Below are 21,204 nucleotides of genomic sequence, written 5' to 3'. Positions count from 1 at the left end.
ATTCTTACTTTTTTTGTTTAAAATAAATGCACTGTTGGTTAAGGGCTGTAAGTAAGCATTTCACTGCAATGTCTGCACCTGTTGTATTCGGCGCATGTGACCAATAAAATTTTATTTTATTTGATTTGATGTGCTCTGAAGTGCATACCAATTTACAGTCTCTCTCTCACACACACATACTCCTTTTTCCCCACCAGGAGGAGGCGGAGGATGACAGTGACCTATCTGACTATGGAGACGAGGCGGATGGGAAGAAAGATGCTCTGGCTGAACCCTGTTTCATGCTCATAGGAGAGATCTTTGAGCTCCGAGGGAGTGAGTTGAGCCTCCTCACTATACTATGGTTGCGTCCCAAATGGCACCCTATTCCCTCTATAGTGCACTACCTTTGACCAGGGCCCTACACTATCATTTTCACCTCAGTAGAGTGTGTGGTTTGTGTATTTTGTGAGGGGTAACATCTGTGTTCTTTAAAACCAGGGATGAAAATTCAAAGTAATTGCTCAAAGCAACTTTGAAATAAATAGATTATATCCTTGTTTGTAGTTATTGGAAACCAAATCAGATGTTTAATCGAGTCACGTCTTGCTGTCAGTCTGGCATAGGGATGCAAAGGGAGGGTAGATCACTGGAAACTTTCGAACTTTACTAGTAAACTACCAGAATTTTGGTATCTTTCAAGGATTTTATGGAATATATCACAAGACATGTAGTGGCCCTTTTGGGTACTTCAGATTATCACAGGTTGTCTAATTATCTCTGGCACTCTGTGGGGCCTTATCACATGTAAATTATATTACATAATTAAAGAAGATGATTTTAAAGTACAAAAACTGGTGGCAGTTGTGAAGAAAAGTGAATAGTTGGAAGAGTTGCAGAGTTAATTGAAAATAATGCCATTGTTGATTACATGCTTTTTTCATTAATTAGCCTATTTTCTCTTGAACCATATGGTCTATCTACTAGAAACGCATGGACAACATGGACACAGATATAAAAAATGAATAGTATGTATTAGGGGTGTGCCGACCTGGCCATACTCATATTCATAATTGTATCCGTAAATTGACTTGATAGTTGGATCGGATGATACTCCTGATTGGAATAAAACAGAAGTGTTTTAATATGCCTAAATAGCTGTTGGCAAAATACTTCCCTGCACGTTCTCACTGCAAAAAAGCAGCAGATTAGGAGCAGCGCGCAGAGGGGTGTCTGTCTGTGTGTCCTCAACTTGCAGCAGGCAGCCAAGTTTGCTGTCACACAGTCAGAATGCGCATTAGTGTTTCATATTTTCTCCCTACCCTTGTTTCACTTGTTAGATATTGTGCACATTGATAGCTTGATAGCAAACTTCCTCACCATGTGATAGTAATAGCAACATCAGCAATCTAAATGATCAGACCGAAAACAAGCAAGGAAAAGTTATTGGGTGAAATGATGAAGCGAGTGGACAGAGAAATACAGCTTCACTCTATCCAATCAGAGCAGCAGGATCAATGTACAGCCTGCCCTTCTCTTTACAGTCATGCAAACTAGCCTGTTGAGCTATTTGGAACACGCATATGACTGGCTCAAAGACAGTACAGTATGGTTTAGAAACTTTGTGACTGACTGACATGAGAAAGATGCTTGCTGGCACCCGAAAAAACTATTTTCCCAATCACGGATAATTACAGCAAATAATCTGATCATAATTGTATCCAGCATATTGCCCATATCCGTTACGATACTCGTTTTGTCCGACTACTCGGCGCATCGCTACTATGTATGAATAAACATTTTTACGATAGATTGCCATAGATTTTCTGTTAATTACTAAAGATTCCGGTAACTAGTAAATTACCAGTAGCTTTGCAACACTGATCTCGCTCGCTAATCTGATATTGTTTGTCTTCCTTTATTCTCAGTGTTCAAATGGGTACGAAAAACTCTAATTGCACTAGTTCAAGTCACGTTTGGAAGGACCATAAACAAGTAAGCATCATTATCTCTTTAGACATTTTTCATCAGATCTCTGCTCTCATCGCCTGCTAGTGTGTGAAGCAAAGTCGATCAATTGAAGCTAAAAGGAACCCAGTTGCTAAAGAAAATGCATTTTCAGTAGGTTTGTTGTAGCCTGTGTGCCAGTCTGTGTACTATCATGCCAACTCCTTGTAACTAATTGTCATGCCAATGTTTGGCTTGACAATAACAGCAATGGAGTTCACAAGAGCACAAACAGATCTGGGTGCAGGTTAGGTGTCTTGAGGTCTATATAACAGCGAGTGGTGTTGTATCAAAACATGTCACCCCAGCTATCTGTGTCCCTGTGGAGACGGAGAGAGAGGACTCTTTAGTTAGTGAGTGACTGTTATGTCATTTCACAGTGTGGTGGGAACCAGGTTAAATGTAGTAGATAAGTGATTCTGGGTGCCGAACAGTCTGAAGACCAAGAATTCCATTATGTCGAGGGAGATTACTGAGGTTTATCTTAAAATGATTGATGGACATGATATACTGACTTGGGGTACAAGGTAATAACATCAAAGAAGGGAGTGCCCACTGAGGGTTAACAGATGTTGTTGAAGAAAGGTATATGAACTGAGATATTTTCTTTGTTCAGTAGTTGGGATGGCAAGAGGCAGAGCACGCTCCTTTTGCCTTCATGACTCGTGACCGCCGTTTGTCACTGTTATGATGAGTTTCTAGGGTATCAATTAATTAAGGATGCAAGAATATACTTAGACAACTACAGTGGGGAGAACAAGTATTTGATACACTGCCGATTTTGCAGGTTTTCCTACTTACAAAGTATGTAGAGGTCTGTAATTTTTATCATAGGTACACTTCAACTGTGAGAAATGGAATCTAAAACAAAAATCCAGAAAATCACATTGTATGATTTTTAAGTAATTTAATTTGCATTTTATTGCATGACATAAGTATTTGATACATCAGAAAAGCAGAACTTAATATTTGGTACAGAAACCTTTGTTTGCAATTACAGAGATCATACGTTTCCTGTAGGTCTTGACCAGGTTTGCACACACTGCAGCAGGGATTTTGGCCCACTCCTCCATACAGACCTTCTCCAGATCCTTCAGGTTTCGGGGCTGTCGCTGGGCAATATGGACTTTCAGCTCCCTCCAAAGATTTTCTATTGTGTTCAGGTCTGGAGACTGGCTAGGCCACTCCAGGACCTTGAGATGCTTCTTACGGAGCCACTCCTTAGTTGCCCTGGCTGTGTGTTTCGGGTCGTTGTCATGCTGGAAGACCCAGCCACGACCCATCTTCAATGCTCTTACTGAGGGAAGGAGGTTGTTGGCCAAGATCTCGCGATACATGGCCCCATCCATCCTCCCCTCAATACGGTGCAGTCGTCCTGTCCCCTTTGCAGAAAAGCATCCCCAAAGAATGATGTTTCCATCTCCATGCTTCACGGTTGGGATGGTGTTCTTGGGGTTGTACTCATCCTTCTTCTTCCTCCAAACACGGCGAGTGGAGTTCAGACCAAAAAGCTCTATTTTTGTCTCATCAGACCACATGACCTTCTACCATTCCTCCTCTGGATCATCCAGATGGTCATTCGCAAACTTCAGACGGGCCTGGACATGCGCTGGCTTGAGCAGGGGGACCTTGCGAGCGCTGAAGGATTTTAATCCATGACGGCGTAGTGTGTTACTAATGGTTTTCTTTGAGACTGTGGTCCCAGCTCTCTTCAGGTCATTGACCAGGTCCTGCCATGTAGTTCTGGGCTGATCCCTCACCTTCCTCACGATCATTGATGCCCCACGAGGTGAGATCTTGCATGGAGCCCCAGACCGAGGGTGATTGACCGTCATCTTGAACTTCTTCCATTTTCTAATAATTGCGCCAACAGTTGTTGCCTTCTCACCAAGCTGCTTGCCTATTGTCCTGTAGCCCATCCCAGCCTTGTGCAGGTCTACAATTTTATCCCTGATGTCCTTACACAGCTCTCTGGTCTTGGCCATTGTGGAGAGGTTGGAGTCTGTTTGATTGAGTGTGTGGACAGCTGTCTTTTATACAGGTAACAAGTTCAAACAGGTGCAGTTAATACAGGTAATGAGTGGAGAACAGGAGGGCTTCTTAAAGAAAAACTAACAGGTCTGTGAGAGCCGGAATTCTTACTGGTTGGTAGGTGATCAAATACTTATGTCATGCAATAAAATGCAAATTAATTACTTAAAAACCATACAATGTGATTTTCTGGATTTTTGTTTTAGATTCCGTCTCTCACAGTTGAAGTGTGCCTATGATAAAAATTACAGACCTCTACATGCTTTGTAAGTAGCAAAATCGGCAGTGTATCAAATACTTGTTCTCCCCACTGTATGTGGAAAGTTAATACAAATATTTAATATTCGGTACCAGGTTCGTTAACAAAAGGAGCGTGCTCTGCCACCTGTTTCAAGACAGGTGCATGATAATGGTCCATTCTAAATCAAAACTAATTTCACATATATTATTTACTATATGTAAAGACAAGATTAAATCAAGAATAGTCTGATGGGTGACAATATTACTTGTGAATGATGCCCAGCATAAGAAACAGCCAATTTTTTTCGACTATTTCGAATCATAGTCGCACACCTCATGTAGCCTAGCCCATAGATCTATATGTTTTGATAAGGTTTGTATCACAACTAAATTGGCCAAATAACTTCTTAAAATTAAGCACATTAATCTGCTTTACAAGGGGTTAAGAGCCTAACTGGCATACATAAGCAGCGAGTGAGTTTCAAGTTTGGGGTAGATCATTTTCACCAATACAATGCACCTTTATAATTAAAGCCAAGGATATGCATATTCGTGATCGCATTTGAAAGGAAACACTTTGAAGTTTGTGGAAATGTGAAATTAATGTAGGAGAATATAACACATTAGATCTGGTAAAAGATAATACAAACAAAACAACATGGGTTTTCTATTATTTTTTCTTTGAAATGCAAGAGAAAAGCCACAATATAATATTGCAGTTTAGGCACGTGTGTGTGTGCAAAGTTTCAGATTGATCCAGTGAAGCATTGCAATTCTGGACTATTTTCTATCGAGTCTGCCCAAATGTGCTGAATTGGTCAATTGATAGATTTTCAAGTACGTAACTATAGAGAACATACATTTTGTATTACCATATCATTTTTGTAAGTTTACACACTCCCAGGAATGTCATACATGATGGATCATTAGCTTATACACTTTCACACATCTAGATGGCCGGACGGGATGGGTGTGGAGCCAGTTCCTACATTTGAATATATAAATGGATTTTATCAAACAAACCTATGCTACGTTTTATCTCTGGGACCCTTAGGATGACAAATCAGAGCAAGATTACTGAATGTAAGTACGTTATTTACCTTCAGAGGTGAATGTATCAAACCAGTTGCCGTGATACGTTTTTTGTTGTTGTGCACTCTCCTCAAACAATAGCATGGTATTTTTTCACTGTAATAGCTACTGTAAATTGGACAGTGCAGTTAGATTAACAAGAATTTAAGCTTTCTGCCCATATAAGACATGTCAATGTCCTGGAAGGTTTGCTGTTACTTACAACAGTCATGCTAATCACATTAGCGCACGTTAGCTCAACCATCCCGATCCTGTAGAGGTTAAGATTTTTTTTTTTTTACCTCCTGCTTTGGGCTGGATGTGTCTATGTGGTTCATACATGTATAATCTATGAGCACAATTACTATCTTACCTCCAATTAGCTACTAAATCCTTCATTTGAACTGTTTTCTTGAAGCTGTGCCATACCGTTCCCCCTACATTTCCCCCCACGTGGGCCAGCCCCCTAGCAATTCGGGTTCTTGCCAATGAACTTCAGCCCCTCGCATTTGAGTGACAGATAGCAAGATTTCTGCCCAGCGTTATCCAATGAGGTTGCAGGGCGGGCCCAACGGCTCAGTGGACACAGCAGAGAGAGAAAGAGAGCAATGACGTGGTGCACATATCTGCACATATGTGACATAGTACACAATTTTCAGGGACCACTTTTGGCTTGTGAGTGCTATTTTCAGAACTACTGGCTAAAAAGTATACAAAAGTACCAGAGAATCTCTAATGTAGTGCAGACTAGACCATCATAATTACCCTCCCTCCCTCTCCTACCCTCTCAGGCAAATTCGAGACACTGTCAACTGGATCTTCAGTGAGCAGATGCTTGTTTGCTACATTAACATTTTCCGGGACACTTTCTGGCCCAACGGAAAACTGGCCCCCCATATCAAGGCACGGTCCAACTCAGAACGTCGGGAGACCAAGGAGAGAGCACAACAGAAGCTGCTAGACAATATCCCAGGTAGGTCCTCCCTCCTGTCATAATCTTGCTATCTCTGCACATGTATTATCAATGTTTCGGTCAGACCTTTGTCTTGAAATAAATGTGATAATACATTTACAGAGGTAAAATCGTGTGTGCAGGAGTTATTTAAAAAAAATTCTACAATGTTGCTTTTGGGGGTGTAACTCCCTGCACCACAAGTGAGAAAATCATGATGGTGTGTGTTAACCCTTCACTTCTCGAGACTGTATCTATCTCTGTCATGGATCAGTCCTCAAGGAGGGGGGGGTGTAGAGTCTGCCATTGGTCTTAAACAACAGTCGCTGGTTCAATTCCCCAATACTACGCAAATAGATGCACTTAAAATCGGGAGTAGACCTGTAACACTTACCAACATTGCCTGAGCATGGCAAGCACAGTTATTGAAATCATGTTTGTGTTGTTAAAAATTTGGTTGTCTTTTTCTGATGAAGCTTGTTTTGACTCTTGTATAAGGAGCAAGTTAAGTGTTTACGTTAAAGACATCTAATGTTGTCTCTTGTCTGTAATTCTCCCAGGCTTGAATTAAAACATGATCACTAAACAAATGTACACTGAAGACTCTGGAGCAGTCTGTCCATGGGTCTTATGAGCTGGAGAGGGCAATTACACACATCTGCCCTCAACACAGCCTCAGTTAATTGCTTCCATAAGATATCACTCTCCAGACGTCAAGCTGGCTCAGTTCACCCTCCTTGCATGGAACAAAACTGACATGGAATGATGCGTCTGAGTCTCAAATTTGGGGCCCTAGTCAAAAGCAGTGCATTATATTGGGAATAGGGTGTCATTTGGGATGTAGACATTGTACTGCATGTTCTAGCGTAAGGAGAAGCAGTAATAAACCTAACCTCCTCCTAATCAAGTCGACTGATGCATAGAGCACACCAGACGTGGCTGAAGTAATTGCATGCTTGATTAGCATCACTTGTTCATCACAGCGCCGGAGAAGATGGCTGCCGTTTTACAGCCCTCTAACCAATTTCACTATTATGTGTGTTTTTCCGCGTTATTTGTAATTTATTTTGTACATAATGTTTCTGTAACCAAAAAGAGCTTCTGGATATCAGGACAGCGATTACTCACCTCGTATTGGACAAATATTTTTTCTTCAACGAGGCGGCCGCGAAGGATATCATACAGACACCCGACAAGGCCCAAATCCCCATCATTCGCATGAGGAAGAGACGGAGATATCATGGACGTAGGTCGGGGTGCCTTGTAAGGATCCGACGGCGAGCTAGTAAACTGCCATCAATCCTATTAGCCAATCTTCAATCATTGGAGAACAAATTGGATGACCTAAGATTACGGTTATCCTACCAACGGGACATTAAAAACGATAATATCTTATGTTTCACCGAGTCGTGGCTGAACGACGACATGGATAACATACAGCTAGCGGGCTATACGCTACATCGACAGGATAGAACGGCTGACTCCGGTAAGACAAGGGGTGGCGGTCTGTGTATATTTGTAAACAATAGCTGGTGCACAAAAACAAATACTAAGGAAGTCTCGAGGTTTTGCTCGCCTGAGGTAGAGTATCTTATGATAAGCTGTAGACCACACTATTTACCAAGAGAGTTTTCATCTATATGTTTCATAGCTGTCTATTTACCACCACAAACCAATGCTGGCATTAAGATTGCACTGAATGAGCTGTATAAGGCCATAAATCAATAGGAAAACGATCATCCAGATGCAGCGCTCCTAGTGGCCGGGGACTTTAATGGAGGGAAACTTAAATCCGTTCTACCTAATTTCTACCAGCATGTTAAATGTGCAACCAGAGGAAAAAAAACTCTAGACCACCTTTACTCCACACACAGAGACGCATACAAAGCTCTCCCTCGCCCTCCATTTGGCAAATCTGACCATAACTCTATCCTCCTGATTCCTGTTTATAAGTAAAAACTAAAGCAGGAAGCACCAGTGACTCGGTTAATAAAAAAGTGGTCAGATGACGCAGATGCTAAGCTACAGGACTGTTTTGCTAGCACAGACTGGAACATGTTCCGGGATTCTTCAGATATCATTGAGGAGTACACCACATCAGTCACTGGCTTCATCAATAAGTGCATCGATGATGTCGTCCCCACAGTGACCGTACGTACATACCCCAACCAGAAGCCATGGATTACAGGAAACATCCGCACTGAGCTAAAGGGTAGAGCTGCCGCTTTCAAGGAGCGGGACTCTAACCCGGACGCTTATAAGAAATCCCGCTATGCCCTCCGACGAACCATCAAACAGGCAAAGAGTCAATACAGGACTAAGATTGAATCGTACTACACTGGCTCTGACGCTCGTCGGGTGTGGCAGGGCTTGAAAACTATTACAGACTACAAAGGGAAGCACAGCCACGAGCTGCCCAGTGACACAAGCCTACCAGACGAGCTAAACCACTTCTATGCTCGCTTCGAGGCAAGCAACACTGAAGCATGCATGAGAGCACCAGCTGTTCCGGATGACTATGTGATCACGCTCTCCGTAGCCGATGTGAGTAAGACTTTTAAGCAGGTCAACATTCACAAGGCCGCAGGGCCAGACGGATTACCAGGACGTGTACTCCGAGCATGTGCTGACCAACTGGCAAGTGTCTTCACTGACATTTTCAACATGTCCCTGACTGAGTCTGTAATAACAACATGTTTCAAGCAGACCACCATAGTCCCCGTGCCCAAGGACTCTAAGATAACCTGCCTAAATGACTACCGACCCGTAGCACTGACGTCTGTAGCCATGAAGTGCTTTGAAAGGCTGGTCATGGCTCACATCAACAGCATTATCCCAGAAACCCTAGACCCACTCCAATTTGCATACCGCCCCAACAGATCCACAGATGATGCAATCTCTATTGCACTCCACACTGCCCTTTCCCACCTGGACAAGAGGAACACCTACGTGAGAATGCTATTCATAGACTACAGCTCTGCAGTCAACACCATAGTGCCCTCAAAGCTCATCACTAAGCTAAGGATCCTGGGACTAAACACCTCCCTCTGCAACTGGATCCTGGACTTCCTGACGGGCCGCCCCCAGGTGGTAAGGGTAGGTAACAACACATCTGCCACACTGATCCTCAACACTGGGGCCCCTCAGGGGTGCGTGCTCAGTCCCCTCCTGTACTCCCTGTTCACCCATGACTGCATGGCCAGGCATGACTCCAACACCATCATTAAGTTTGCAGACGACACAACAGTGGTAGGCCTGATCACCGACAACGATGAGACAGCCTATAGGGAGGAGGTCAGAGACCTGGCCGTGTGGTGCCAGGACAACAACCTCTCCCTCAACGTGACCAAGACAAAGGAGATGATTGTGGACTACAGGAAAAAAAAAGAGGACTGAGCACGCCCCCATTCTCATCGACGGGGCTGTAGTGGAACAGGTTGAGAGCTTCAAGTTCCTTGGTGTCCACATCACCAACGAACTATCATGGTCCAAACACACCAAGACAGTCGTGAAGAGGGCACGACAAAACCTATTCCCCCTCAGGAGACTGAAAAGATTTGGCATGGGTCCTCAGATCCTCAAAAGATTATAAAGCTGCACCATCGAGAGCATCCTGACTGGTTACATCACCGCCTGGTATGGCAACTGCTTGGCCTCCGACCACAAGGCACTACAGAGGGTAGTGCGTACGGCCCAGTACATCACTGGGGCCAAGCTTCCTGCCGTCCCCACCAAAAAAAAAAAAGTATAATTGTAAAGTGGTTATCCCACTGGCTATAGGGTGAATGCACCAATTTGTAGTCGCTCTGGATAAGAGCGTCTGCTAAATGACGTAAATGTGCCCTTGAGCAAGGCACTTAACCCTAATTGCTCCTGTAAGTCGCTCTGGATAAGAGCGTCTGCTAAATGACTAAAATGTAAATGTAATCCAGGACCTCTATACCAGGCGGTGTCAGAGGAAGGCCCTCAAAATTGTCAAAGACTCCAGCGACCCTAGTCATAGACTGTTCTCTCTGCTACCGCACGGCAAGCGGTACCGGAGTGCCAAGTCTAGGTCCAAAATACTTCTCAACAGCTTCTACCCCCAAGCCATAAGTCTCATGAACAGCTAATCATGGCTACCCAGACTATTTGCACTGCCCCCCCACCCCATCCTTTTACGCTGCTGCTACTCTGATAATTATTTATGCATAGTCACTTTAACTCTATCCACATGTACGTATTACTTCAACTACCTCAACTAGCCGGTGCCCCCGCACATTGACTCTGCACCGGTACCCCCCTGTATATATAGCCTCCCTACTGTTATTTAATTTTACTTCTGCTCTTTTTTTCTCAACACTTTTTTTGTTGTTGTTTTATTTTTACTTTTTTGTTAAAAATAAATGCACTGTTGGTTAAGGGCTGTAAGTAAGCATTTCACTGTAATGTCTGCACCTGTTGTATTTGGCGCATGTGGCCAATAAAATTTGATTTGATTTAGTACAGCGTTAATGTGTATGTACATGAGTTAACTGTCTGGCTTAATAGGAGCCCTAGTCCTAGTGCAGATGTGTTTATCCTAGGCATGACTGGTATCTGTGAATAGTTCTCTGAATGTGGACATTTTTATGTTTACATTTTGGTCATTTAGCAGATGCTCTTATCCATAGCGCGTTACAGTCAGCTAAGGTAGGTAAGATAACCACATAACGTGTGTTAACTGTGTCTTCCAGATGCACTACAGAACCTGGTGGGACAGCAGAACGCCAGGTATGGGATCATCAAGATCTTCAACGCACTTCAGGAGGCCAATGCTAACAAGCATCTACTTTATGTAAGTTCACCTCACCATCTCTGAAATGGCCAAGTATGCTGAAACATGCTGTTGTTGTGGTGGTGGTTGAAAGAGACACCTCTTATTCTGTTGGGAATTTCACAAATGCATCCACCTAGTGGCTCAATTCAGAACAGCATCACATTACTGCTGGTAGGTCAGACCACTCAAAGGGAGGGAGAATGGGTTTGAAAGGGTATTTGTACTGTACATTCCAGAACCATTCCCATTTGTGCTATACCAATGAAGTTATAGGTGGAATAGTCTGTGAGCGAGAGAGTGACTATTTAATGCTATGGTTGCCTCACTGACACCTCCCCCTCTCATAGGGGAAAGTGTCAGTGAGTCACAGACCAGCTTCATAGGAGGATCTCCCTCACTGTATTAGTCAGTCTCATACACTATATATACAAAGGTATGTGGACACCCCTTCAAATTAATGGATTTGGCTATTTCAGCCACACCTGTTGCTGACAGGTGTATAAAATCGAGCACACAGCCATGCAGTCACCATAGACAAACATTGGCAGTAGAATGGCCTTACTGAAGAGCTCAGTGACTTTCAACGTGGCACCGTCATAGGATGCCACCTTTCCAACAAGTCAGTTCGTCAAATTTCTGCCCTGCTAGAGCTGCCCCGGTCAAATGTAAGTGCTGTTATTGTGAAGTGGAAACGTCTAGGAGCAACAACGCCTCAGCCGTGAAGTGGTAGGCCACACAACCTGACAGAACATGACCGCCGAGTGCTGAAGCGCGTAAAAATAGTCTGTCCTCGGTTGCAACACTCACTACCAAGGTCCAAACTGCCTCTGGAAGCAACGTCAGCACAAGAACTGTTCGTCGGGAGCTTCATGAAATGGGTTTCCATGGCCGAGCAGCCATACACAAGCCTAAATTCACCTTGCGCAATGCCAAGCGTCGGCTGGTGTGGTGTAAAGCTCGCCACCATTGGACTCTGGAGCATTGGAAACGTGTTCTCTGGCGTGATGAATCACGCTTCACCATCTGGCAGTCCGACGGACAAATCTGGATTTTGGCGGATGCCAGGAGAACGCTACCTGCCCCAATGCATAGTGACAACTGTAAAGTTTGGTGGAGGAGCAATAATGGTCTGGGGCTGTTTTTCATTGTTCAGACTAGGCCCATTAGTTCCAGTGAAGGGAAATCTTAACGCTACAGTATACAATGACATTTTAGATTATTCTGTGCTTCGAACTTTGTGGCAACAGTTTGGGAAGGCCCTTTCCTGTTTCAGCATGACAATGCCCCCGTGCACAAAGCGAGGTCCATACAGAAAGGGTTTGTCGAGATCGGTGTGAACTTGACTGGCCTGCACAGAGCCCTGACCTCAACCCCATCAAACACGTTTGGAATAAATAGGAACGCCGACTGCGAGCCAGGCCTAATCACCCAATATCAGTGCCCGACCTCACTAATGTGCTTGTGGCTGAATGGAAGCAAGTCCCCGCAGCAATGTTCCAACATCTAGTGGAAAGCCTTCCCAGAAGAGTGGAGGCTGTTATAGCAACAAAGGGGGGACCAACTCCATATTAATGCCCATGATTTTGGAATGAGATGTTCATTTGTCTACATACTTTTGGTCATGTAGTGTACATGCAAGCGTAGAAACAAAATGCACAGAACATACTCTCCTCCACTTCCTGGCTGAAGTGATGTATTGTTTAATGTCCTCCTGACATGCTTCCTCTGCCCCTGATTCAGGTTATGATGGAGATGATCCTCAAAGAGCTGTGTCCAGAACTCAACGTGGAGACGGACCAGATCTGATGGTGCGAGCCCATATGTACACAACACAGGATATTGTAGGGTTAATGTGAAGCAGAACCCTAATTTTAAGGCTGTCCATTCCAAATGGCACTTTTGACCAGGATTATGTGTTTTATTTTGTTATTTTCACTCAACAGATAGATCATGAATACAAACATAACATCAACACAGATGTACTATGATGTTCCAGCAGGGTACAGTTAAAAATGAGATTAAACTGAATCAAAATGGATAATGTATTTTCTGTTGTTGTTCTGAGGTACCTTTATCTGAAAGCACTTGATTATTTAGATCTCAAACTAGGGAGACAATCTACGGTTCGTGTTACTACGTAAAAAAAAAATCTGATCCACTGCCAAGATCTATTGCAGAAAGCCAGGCTGTTTGATTGATTACTTTGTTTGGTTTGGATCCAAGTAGGATTTACAAAATGTGAATAGTTGTGAAATGAAGAGTGTTGTGCCCATTCCTGACCAATATGTTACATGTATATGTTCTTTGTAAAACGGCTTAGTTGTGCAATATGTCATGTAAAGTAATTGACTATTTTATTTGTGATTGATTGATACATTTTATTTTTACCAAAAATAGTTTAGAGCATTTAAAAGCAATAAAGTGCTAAAGACAAATGTATGACTTGTTATATCCTTTTAGATTTATCTGCTTTATGCAAAGAAAAATTGCATCTTAATTTAAAGGAACCCAGTTTCATGCAGAGTAGTACAGGTAACAGTTCTAACTTGTGGAGTAAGAATTGTTAAGCATTTACACTGAGCACACAATCACCATAATCTTATCCATAACACAGACTCACACTGAATATAAGGCATTCAGGTCTGATGTTATTTACTCAGGTAATTCATCTCAAATGGACAGAGGAGACTGCTTGTACATATGTGGACTCCTTAGCCAGGGTTATGATAGTGGTTCTCTACATTTTGCCGAAGGTGGTGTCCATCTGGAGGTCCTTGCACACTTCTGGGTTTACCTGAGCAGCCTAGCCAAAAATAATCCAGTAGTTAGCCTGAGATTAATGTAGTTAAAATCTTACTAAAATACTACAATCTTTAATTGGCCTTCACCAATGCTGCGTTCATAACAAATGGAAAACTCGTAGAATACTACTTGTAAACTTGGAGCAACGAGTTGGGTGTGTTCATATGCTTTGAACTCGTTGAGAACGCTGATTGGCTAATGGCAAACAAGGTGTGTCAACCATAAACTAAAAGTACAGCTATCAAGCTTGCAAACAAATGATAGTGTTTATAAACCATATTAATACATTGTTTTTCATAAGAATGTTTTGTTGCATTTAACTGCCAAAAATGCTGTTGTCGAGGTAAGTGACGTATTTTTATTTATTAGGGATCCCAATTAGCTGCTGCCAAGGCAGCAGCTACTCTTCCTGGGGTGGCACCTGACCACACTACGGAACAGTAGTCTAGGTGAGACAAAACTAGGGCCTGTAAGACCTGCCTTGTTGATAGTGTTGTTAAGAAGGCAGAGCAGCGCTTTATTATGGACAGACTTCTCCCCATCTTAGCTACTGTTGTATCAATATGTTTTGACCATGACAGTTTACAATCCAAGGTTACTCCAAGCAGTTTAGTCACCTCAACCTGCTCAATTTCCACATGATTCATTATGAGATTTAGTTGGGTTTAGTGAATGATTTGTCCCAAATACAATGCTTTCAGTTTTTGAAATATTTAGGACTAACGTATTCCTTGCCACCCATTCTGAAACTAACTGCAGCTCTTTGTTAAGTGTTGCAGTCATTTCAGTTGCTGTAGTAGCTGACATGTATATTGTTGAGTAATCCGCATACATAGACACACTGGCTTTACTCAAGGCCAGTGGCATGTCGTTAGTAAAGGTTGAAAAAGGTAAGGGGCTTAAACAGCTACCCTGGGGAATTCCTGATTCTACCTGGATTATGTTGGAGAGGCTTCCATTAAAGAACACCCTCTGTGTTCTGTTAGACAAGTAACTCTTTATCCACAATACAGCAGGGGGTGTAAAGCCATAGCACATACGTTTTTCCATCAGCAGACTATGATAGATAATGTCAAAAGCTGCACTGAAGTCTAACAAAACAGCCCATCTCCAAAAGGAGAGAGACTGTAGATTCTTCAAACAGCAACTTTATTATAAGATTTGCAAAGATGGAGCAATTCAACAATCACTCAAATAGTTCAGAGTTGAAAAGCCCAATGAACAGAGTTGTCTCTCTCCTTTTATAGAAAGTACATCCTCTTATCTGTGTGACAGTTAGCAAATGTGAAGAAACAGGCCAGAGTAAGTAATTTAGCTCATCTGTGCAGATCAAGATAGCTGATATCGCCACCATTCTCTGTTCCTCTCTGCAAATCCCACATAGCTAAATTACCCCCGATTGTAAACACAGGAGGTCACATACTGCGGTCGCACCCAAACGGCTCATAAACCTGTACGCTCAGATTTATGACTAAGTCACACAGGACAAGTTTGTATCAGTAAAAAATGCTAGCATATAACAATGGATAATTAGTTAAGTAAAAAACAGCATAGTATATTTCCTCCACATATCCTCCCTTTTGAGACTAAGTCTCAACCTAATAGGAAATTACTTACAAGCATTTTCATCAAACAAGCATTAACATGAGGGGGAAGAGGGAAAATGTAAGACTTTCTTACACTTATTACATTACAATCGTAAATGACTTCCGTTCTCATTGAATTTCAAACCTTCACATAGTGCAATTCAGAAAAGAACATATGAATTAAACATCAATGCATGCTTCATCACCACACACAAAGCAATCGCTTCATTTGGTGTTTTTTTGCGAGATCACTGCTGAGCTCTTTGATGTTCCACTACAATTGTCAGGTTACCCTCACCCTGGGGTATGAATATACAGCAATGGTCACCTATCATTTGGCACACTGCAGGAGATGTGATGCTACTACTACAGCTAACTTCCCTTCCGGTGAAGTGGCCTCCTGTATACAGGGATCTGTGGCTCTTCTTTCAAGAGTTGTACTTTCTTTAACAAACCTCTCACTGAAAGTTGACAACAGTGTCTGAAATGACAACACTATCTCTTCTAGAATCTGAAACTAACACCCTTATGCAAACATTCTGTCTCAAATACAGTGAGGGGAAAAAGTATTTGATCCCCTGCTGATTTTGTACGTTTGCCCACTGACAAAGAAATGATCAGTCTATAATTTTAATGGTAGGTTTATTTGAACAGTGAGAGACAGAATAACAACAACAAAAATCCAGAAAAACGCATGTCAAAAATGTTATAAATTGATTTGCAATTTAATGAGGGAAATAAGTATTTGACCCCCTCTCAATCAGAAAGATTTCTGTCTCCCAGGTGTCTTTTATACAGGTAACGAGCTGAGATTAGGAGCACACTCTTAAAGGGCGTGCTCCTAATCTCAGTTTGTTACCTATATAAAATACACTTGTCCACAGAAGCAATCAATCAATCAGATTCCAAACTCTCCACCATGGCCAAGATTGTAGACCTACACAAGGCTGGAATGGGCTACAAGACCATCGCCAAGCAGCTTGGTGAGAAGGTGACAACAGTTGGTGCGATTATTCGCAAATGGAAGAAACACAAAAGAACTGTCAATCTCCCTCGGCCTGTGGCTCCATGCAAGATCTCACCTCGTGGAGTTGCAATGATCATGAGAACGGTGAGGAATCAACCCAGAACTACACGGGAGGATCTTGTCAATGATCTCAAGGCAGCTGGGACCATAGCACCAAGAAAACAATTGGTAACACACTACGCCGTGAAGGACTGAAATCCTGCAGTGCCCACAAGGTCCCCCTGCTCAAGAAAGCACATATACAGGGCCGTCTGAAGTTTGCCAATGAACATCTGAATGTTTCAGAGGAGAACTGGGTGAAAGTGTTGTGGTCAGATGAGACCAAAATCGAGCTCTTTGGCATCAACTCAACTCGCCGTGTTTGGAGGAGGAGGAATGCTGCCTATGACCCCAAGAACACCATCCCCACCATCAAACATGGAGGTGGAAACATTATGCTTTGGAGGTGTTTTCCTGCTAAGGGGACAGGACAACTTCACTGCATCAAAGGGACGATGGACGGGGCCATGTACCGTCAAATCTTGGGTGAGAACCTCCTTCCCTCAGCCAGGGCATTGAAAATGGGTCGTGGATGGGTATTCCAGCATGACAATGACCCAAAACACACGGCCAAGGCAACAAAGGAGTGGCTCAAGAAGAAGCACATTAAGGTCCTGGAGTGGCCTAGCCAGTCTCCAGACCTTAATCCCATAGAAAATCTGTGGAGGGAGCTGAAGGTTCCAGTTGCCAAACGTCAGCCTCGAAACCTTAATGACTTGGAGAAGATCTGCAAAGAGGAGTGGAACAAAATCCCTCCTGAGATGTGTGCAAACCTGGTGGCCAACTACAAGAAACGTCTGACCTCTGTGATTGCCAACAAGAGTTTTGCCACCAAATACTAAGTCATGTTTTGCAGAGGGGTCAAATACTTATTTCCCTCATTAAAATGCAAATTTACTTATAACATTTTTGACATGCGTTTTTCTGGATTTTTTTGTTATTCTGTCTCTCACTGTTCAAATAAACCTACCATTAAAATGATAGACTGATCATGTCTTTGTCAGTCGGCAAACATACAAAATCAGCAGGGGATCAAATACTTTTTTCCCTCACTGTACATTGTCAAGCATTTCACACATATTATGCAGATACTGACTGTTAGCACTTGGTGGTCTATAGCAGCTTCTCACAAGAATGGGCTTTAGGTGAGGCAGATGAACCTGTAGCCATATTACTTCAACAGTATTTAACATGAGATCCTCTCTAAGCTTTACAGGAATGTGGTTTTGAATATAGACCTCAACACCACCCCCGTTGGCATTTCTGTCTTTTCGGTAGATGTTATAGCCATGAATTGCAACCACTGTATCATCAAAAGGTATTATCTAAGTGAGTTTCAGAATATGAATGTCATCTGTTACAAGAAAGTTATTGACTTCATGAACCTTGTTTCTTAGGCTACATATGTTCATATGGGTTATTTTTAGTACTTTTCTGGGTTGCTTTATTGTTTTTAATGCTTTACTGGGAAGCTTATCAGAAGTAGACTTGCTTATGTTATTTATATTGGAGCTACACACAGTGGACTTCTTATTAGGGCACACCGCCTCAGTGCTAACAGTGTAACTCTGGTTCATAGGCACATTATTACAGCATACAATAGCTGTAGGATCAACAGAGGTATTCAGGGCAGTTAGGGGGACATAAATTAAGTTACTGGGAAAATGTACATTTGATGCAGCATTATGACAACTCATTGTCACAATGGTAGGGATTAAAATTGTATTGTCACATGCTCCGAATACAACAGGTGTAGACCTTACAGTGTGAATAAAAAAATAACAAATAATTAAGAGAACAGTCTATGACTAGGGTGTCTGGAGTATTTGGCAATTTTTAGGCCCTCCTCTGACACCGCCTGGTATAGAGGTCCTGGATGGCAGGAAGCTTGGCCCCAGTGATGTACTGGGCTGTATGCACTACCCTCTGTAGTGCCTTGCGGTGGGAGGCTGAGCAGTTACCACAGCAGGTGGTGATGCAACCAGTCAGGATGCTCTCGATGGCGCAGCTGTAGAACTTTCTGAGGATCTGTGAACCCATGCCAAATCTTTTCAGTCTCCTGAGGGGGAATAGGCTTTGTCGTGCCTTCTTCACAACTGTCTTGGTGTGTTTGGACCATTACAGTTTGTTGGTGATGTGGACACCAAGGAACTTGAAGCTCTCAACCTGCTCCACTACAGCCCCGTCGATAAGAATGGGGGCGTGCTCGGTCTTCCTTTTCCTGTAGTCCACAATCATCTCCTTTGTCTTGATCACGTTGCGGGAGAGGTTGTTATCCTGGAACCACACGGCCAGGTCTCTGACCTCCTCCGTAAAGGCTGTCTCATCGTTGTCGGTGATCAGGCCTACCACTGTTGTGTTGTCTGCAAACTTAATGATGGTGTTGGAGTTGTGCTTGGCGATGCAGTCATGGGTGAACAGGGAGTACAGGAGGGGACTGAGCACGCACCCCTGAGGGGCCCCCGTGTTGAGGATCAGCGTGGCAGATGTGTTGTTACCTACCCTTTCCACCTGGGGGTGGCCCGTCAGGAATTTCAGGATCCAGTTGCAGAGGGAGGTGTTTAGTCCCAGGGTCCTTTGAGGGCACTATGGTGTTGAACGCTGAGCTGTAGTCAATGAATAGCATTCTCACGTAGATGTTCCTTTTGCACTGGAGCCGAAATGTTTCTCACAATAGAGCTGCCGATGATGACAGCTGGTGAAACAGCCGGGTAGGTCCGGCCGTTCTTTTGCCTCGAGTGGTTTAAAAGACCCCTCGAGGACTGAAGGGCGGTGGGGCCCGATGAACCAGAGCCGGCTGTAGTATATATGGTAGAGACCCCCTGGACTGGAGACAGGGTAGAGGATGAAGGAGCAGGAATCTCTGGAAGCAGGTTGGTGAAACTGTTGGTCAGCAGGATGGGATCCCCCAAAGCCATTTCAGCCCCATTCACCAAATACCGCTGCCTTGCTCTGGGCTTACGGTGTGTGATGTGCCTCCACTGGGATGCAGGATCGATAACCATGGCACGTCAGACTTCAGCATAGGATGTCTCCTGACTGGCACAGCGGTCTAAGGCACCGCATCGCAGTGCTTGAAGTGTCACTACATATCCGGGTTCGATCCCGGGCTGTGTCGCAGCTGGCCACGACCGGGATACCCATGAGGCAACGCACAATTGGCCCAGTGTCATCTGGGTTAGGGGAGGGTTTGGCCGGCCGGGATGTCCTTGTCCCATCGCGCTCTAGCGACTCCTGTAGCGGGCGCATGCATGCTGACACAGTCGCCAGTTGTATGGTGTTTCCTCCGACACATTGGTGTGGCTGGCTTCTGGATTAAGCGAGCAGTGTGTCAAGAAGCAGTGTGGCTTGGCAGGGTCGTGTTTCGGAGGACACATGGCTCTCGACCTTCGCCTCTCCCGAGTCCGTACGGGAGTTGCAGCGATGGGACAAGACTGTAACTACCAATTGGATATCACGAAATTGGGGAGAAAAAGGGGTAAAAAGTACAGAACAATGTAATAATAATGAAGACTTCAGCATGGGAGAAGTCAGAGCTCAGACTGATAGACCAGTATTACCAGTTGATGGGGGGGGCTTTCAAGTGGATTTTTCCCAGTCGCATGCTGGTATTTACGAATTTACGAGATGTAATGACCGCAGCATTAGACTGATCCTTACAGTAAGTTGCTATTTTAGGCAAATGTGTCAGCCAGAACAAGTGTGTGTGTGCCCACCTTAGTGAAGTATTGCTGGACCTTCTCCTTGCTCTGAGGAACAACATTCCCAGATGCAGACAGCGGGCGTAGTAGAACAGAGCAATGGCCACGCCCTTAGTGACGTATTCAGGCAGGCAGTCTGTGACCCTGGCAATAGCAGCGACATCATCGTAGGTCTAACAAACACATCTGTAGCTCGGCCACCTTCCACCGCAGATGCAGAAGGTTGACATAGGCGGATACGGTGGATCGAGACGCAGCCCATGCAAACTGATATCGCTAGTTTAAACTGACAGAGTTTGATGAGGATTATTTTATGTTACTTATATTGATGCACAGGATTAAGTGGCCCACAAAAAATATATAAAATACTTAGGATGCTTAATAAGTAACAACAAATATATAGAGAGAACTTTATCCCATTACTCAACAACATGAAAGCAGATCTAAAGAAATTGAACAATCTCCCCATAAATCTTTCAGGTAGGCCTAGAATAAACCTCTTTAGAATGGCATGGCTCCCAATATTTTTATATTTATTTTCAGTAATACCAATTACCTCACCGAATACATAAAAAAATATATTTTTAAGTATACTCGGCCATACCAGACTTCATATGGGCAAATACAACTCATAGAATAAATAAGGAAGTTTTACATGTCCCTAAATTTGAGGGTGGTTTTAACCTTCCAGATATGGAATTGTATCAACCTGCCACCCAAGTCTTTTACTTGAGACATATTGTTAAATGCACTAAAGAGGAACAATCTCTACATATTGAAGATGCACATGCTCATCCCCAGAATCTTTTCCCGTGTCTGTTTTCAAAGGATGGAGCTAAGAACATTAACAACTTCATAGTTCAGAACGCTGTAACAACATGGAAAAAAATCAAACGGATTCTACAAGAACCAATATCACTCCCTAAAAACACACCCCCATGGAACAATCCTTGGATAGCTTTTTGGAATTC

General features: G+C 43.3%; 1 protein-coding gene across 3 annotated transcripts in view; it reads left to right on the top strand.

Annotated features, from left to right (window-relative positions):
- Positions 1-13,507, top strand: part of LOC121545040 (sorting nexin-25-like) — an 83,518-nt gene extending 70,011 nt beyond the window's left edge. For 2 of the 3 annotated variants that reach the window (XM_041855402.1, XM_041855393.1), the window contains 5 exons: positions 198-315; positions 1,908-1,974; positions 6,120-6,301; positions 10,996-11,096; positions 12,819-13,507. In XM_041855402.1, the coding sequence (XP_041711336.1) occupies positions 198-315; positions 1,908-1,974; positions 6,120-6,301; positions 10,996-11,096; positions 12,819-12,884 (534 nt within the window). In that variant the 3' untranslated portion in view covers positions 12,885-13,507. Of the gene's footprint in view, positions 1-197; positions 316-1,907; positions 1,975-6,119; positions 6,302-10,995; positions 11,097-12,818 lie in introns of those variants that run through there. The other variant, XM_041855410.1, reaches the window with a different exon arrangement.
- The last annotated feature ends 7,697 nt before the right edge of the window (positions 13,508-21,204 follow it).

This window comes from Coregonus clupeaformis, chromosome 3 (assembly GCF_020615455.1).
Source record: "Coregonus clupeaformis isolate EN_2021a chromosome 3, ASM2061545v1, whole genome shotgun sequence".
NCBI lineage: Eukaryota > Metazoa > Chordata > Actinopteri > Salmoniformes > Salmonidae > Coregonus > Coregonus clupeaformis.
The sequence above is the reverse complement of the archived record's forward strand: the minus strand, read 5'-3'. Positions and strand labels throughout refer to the sequence as shown.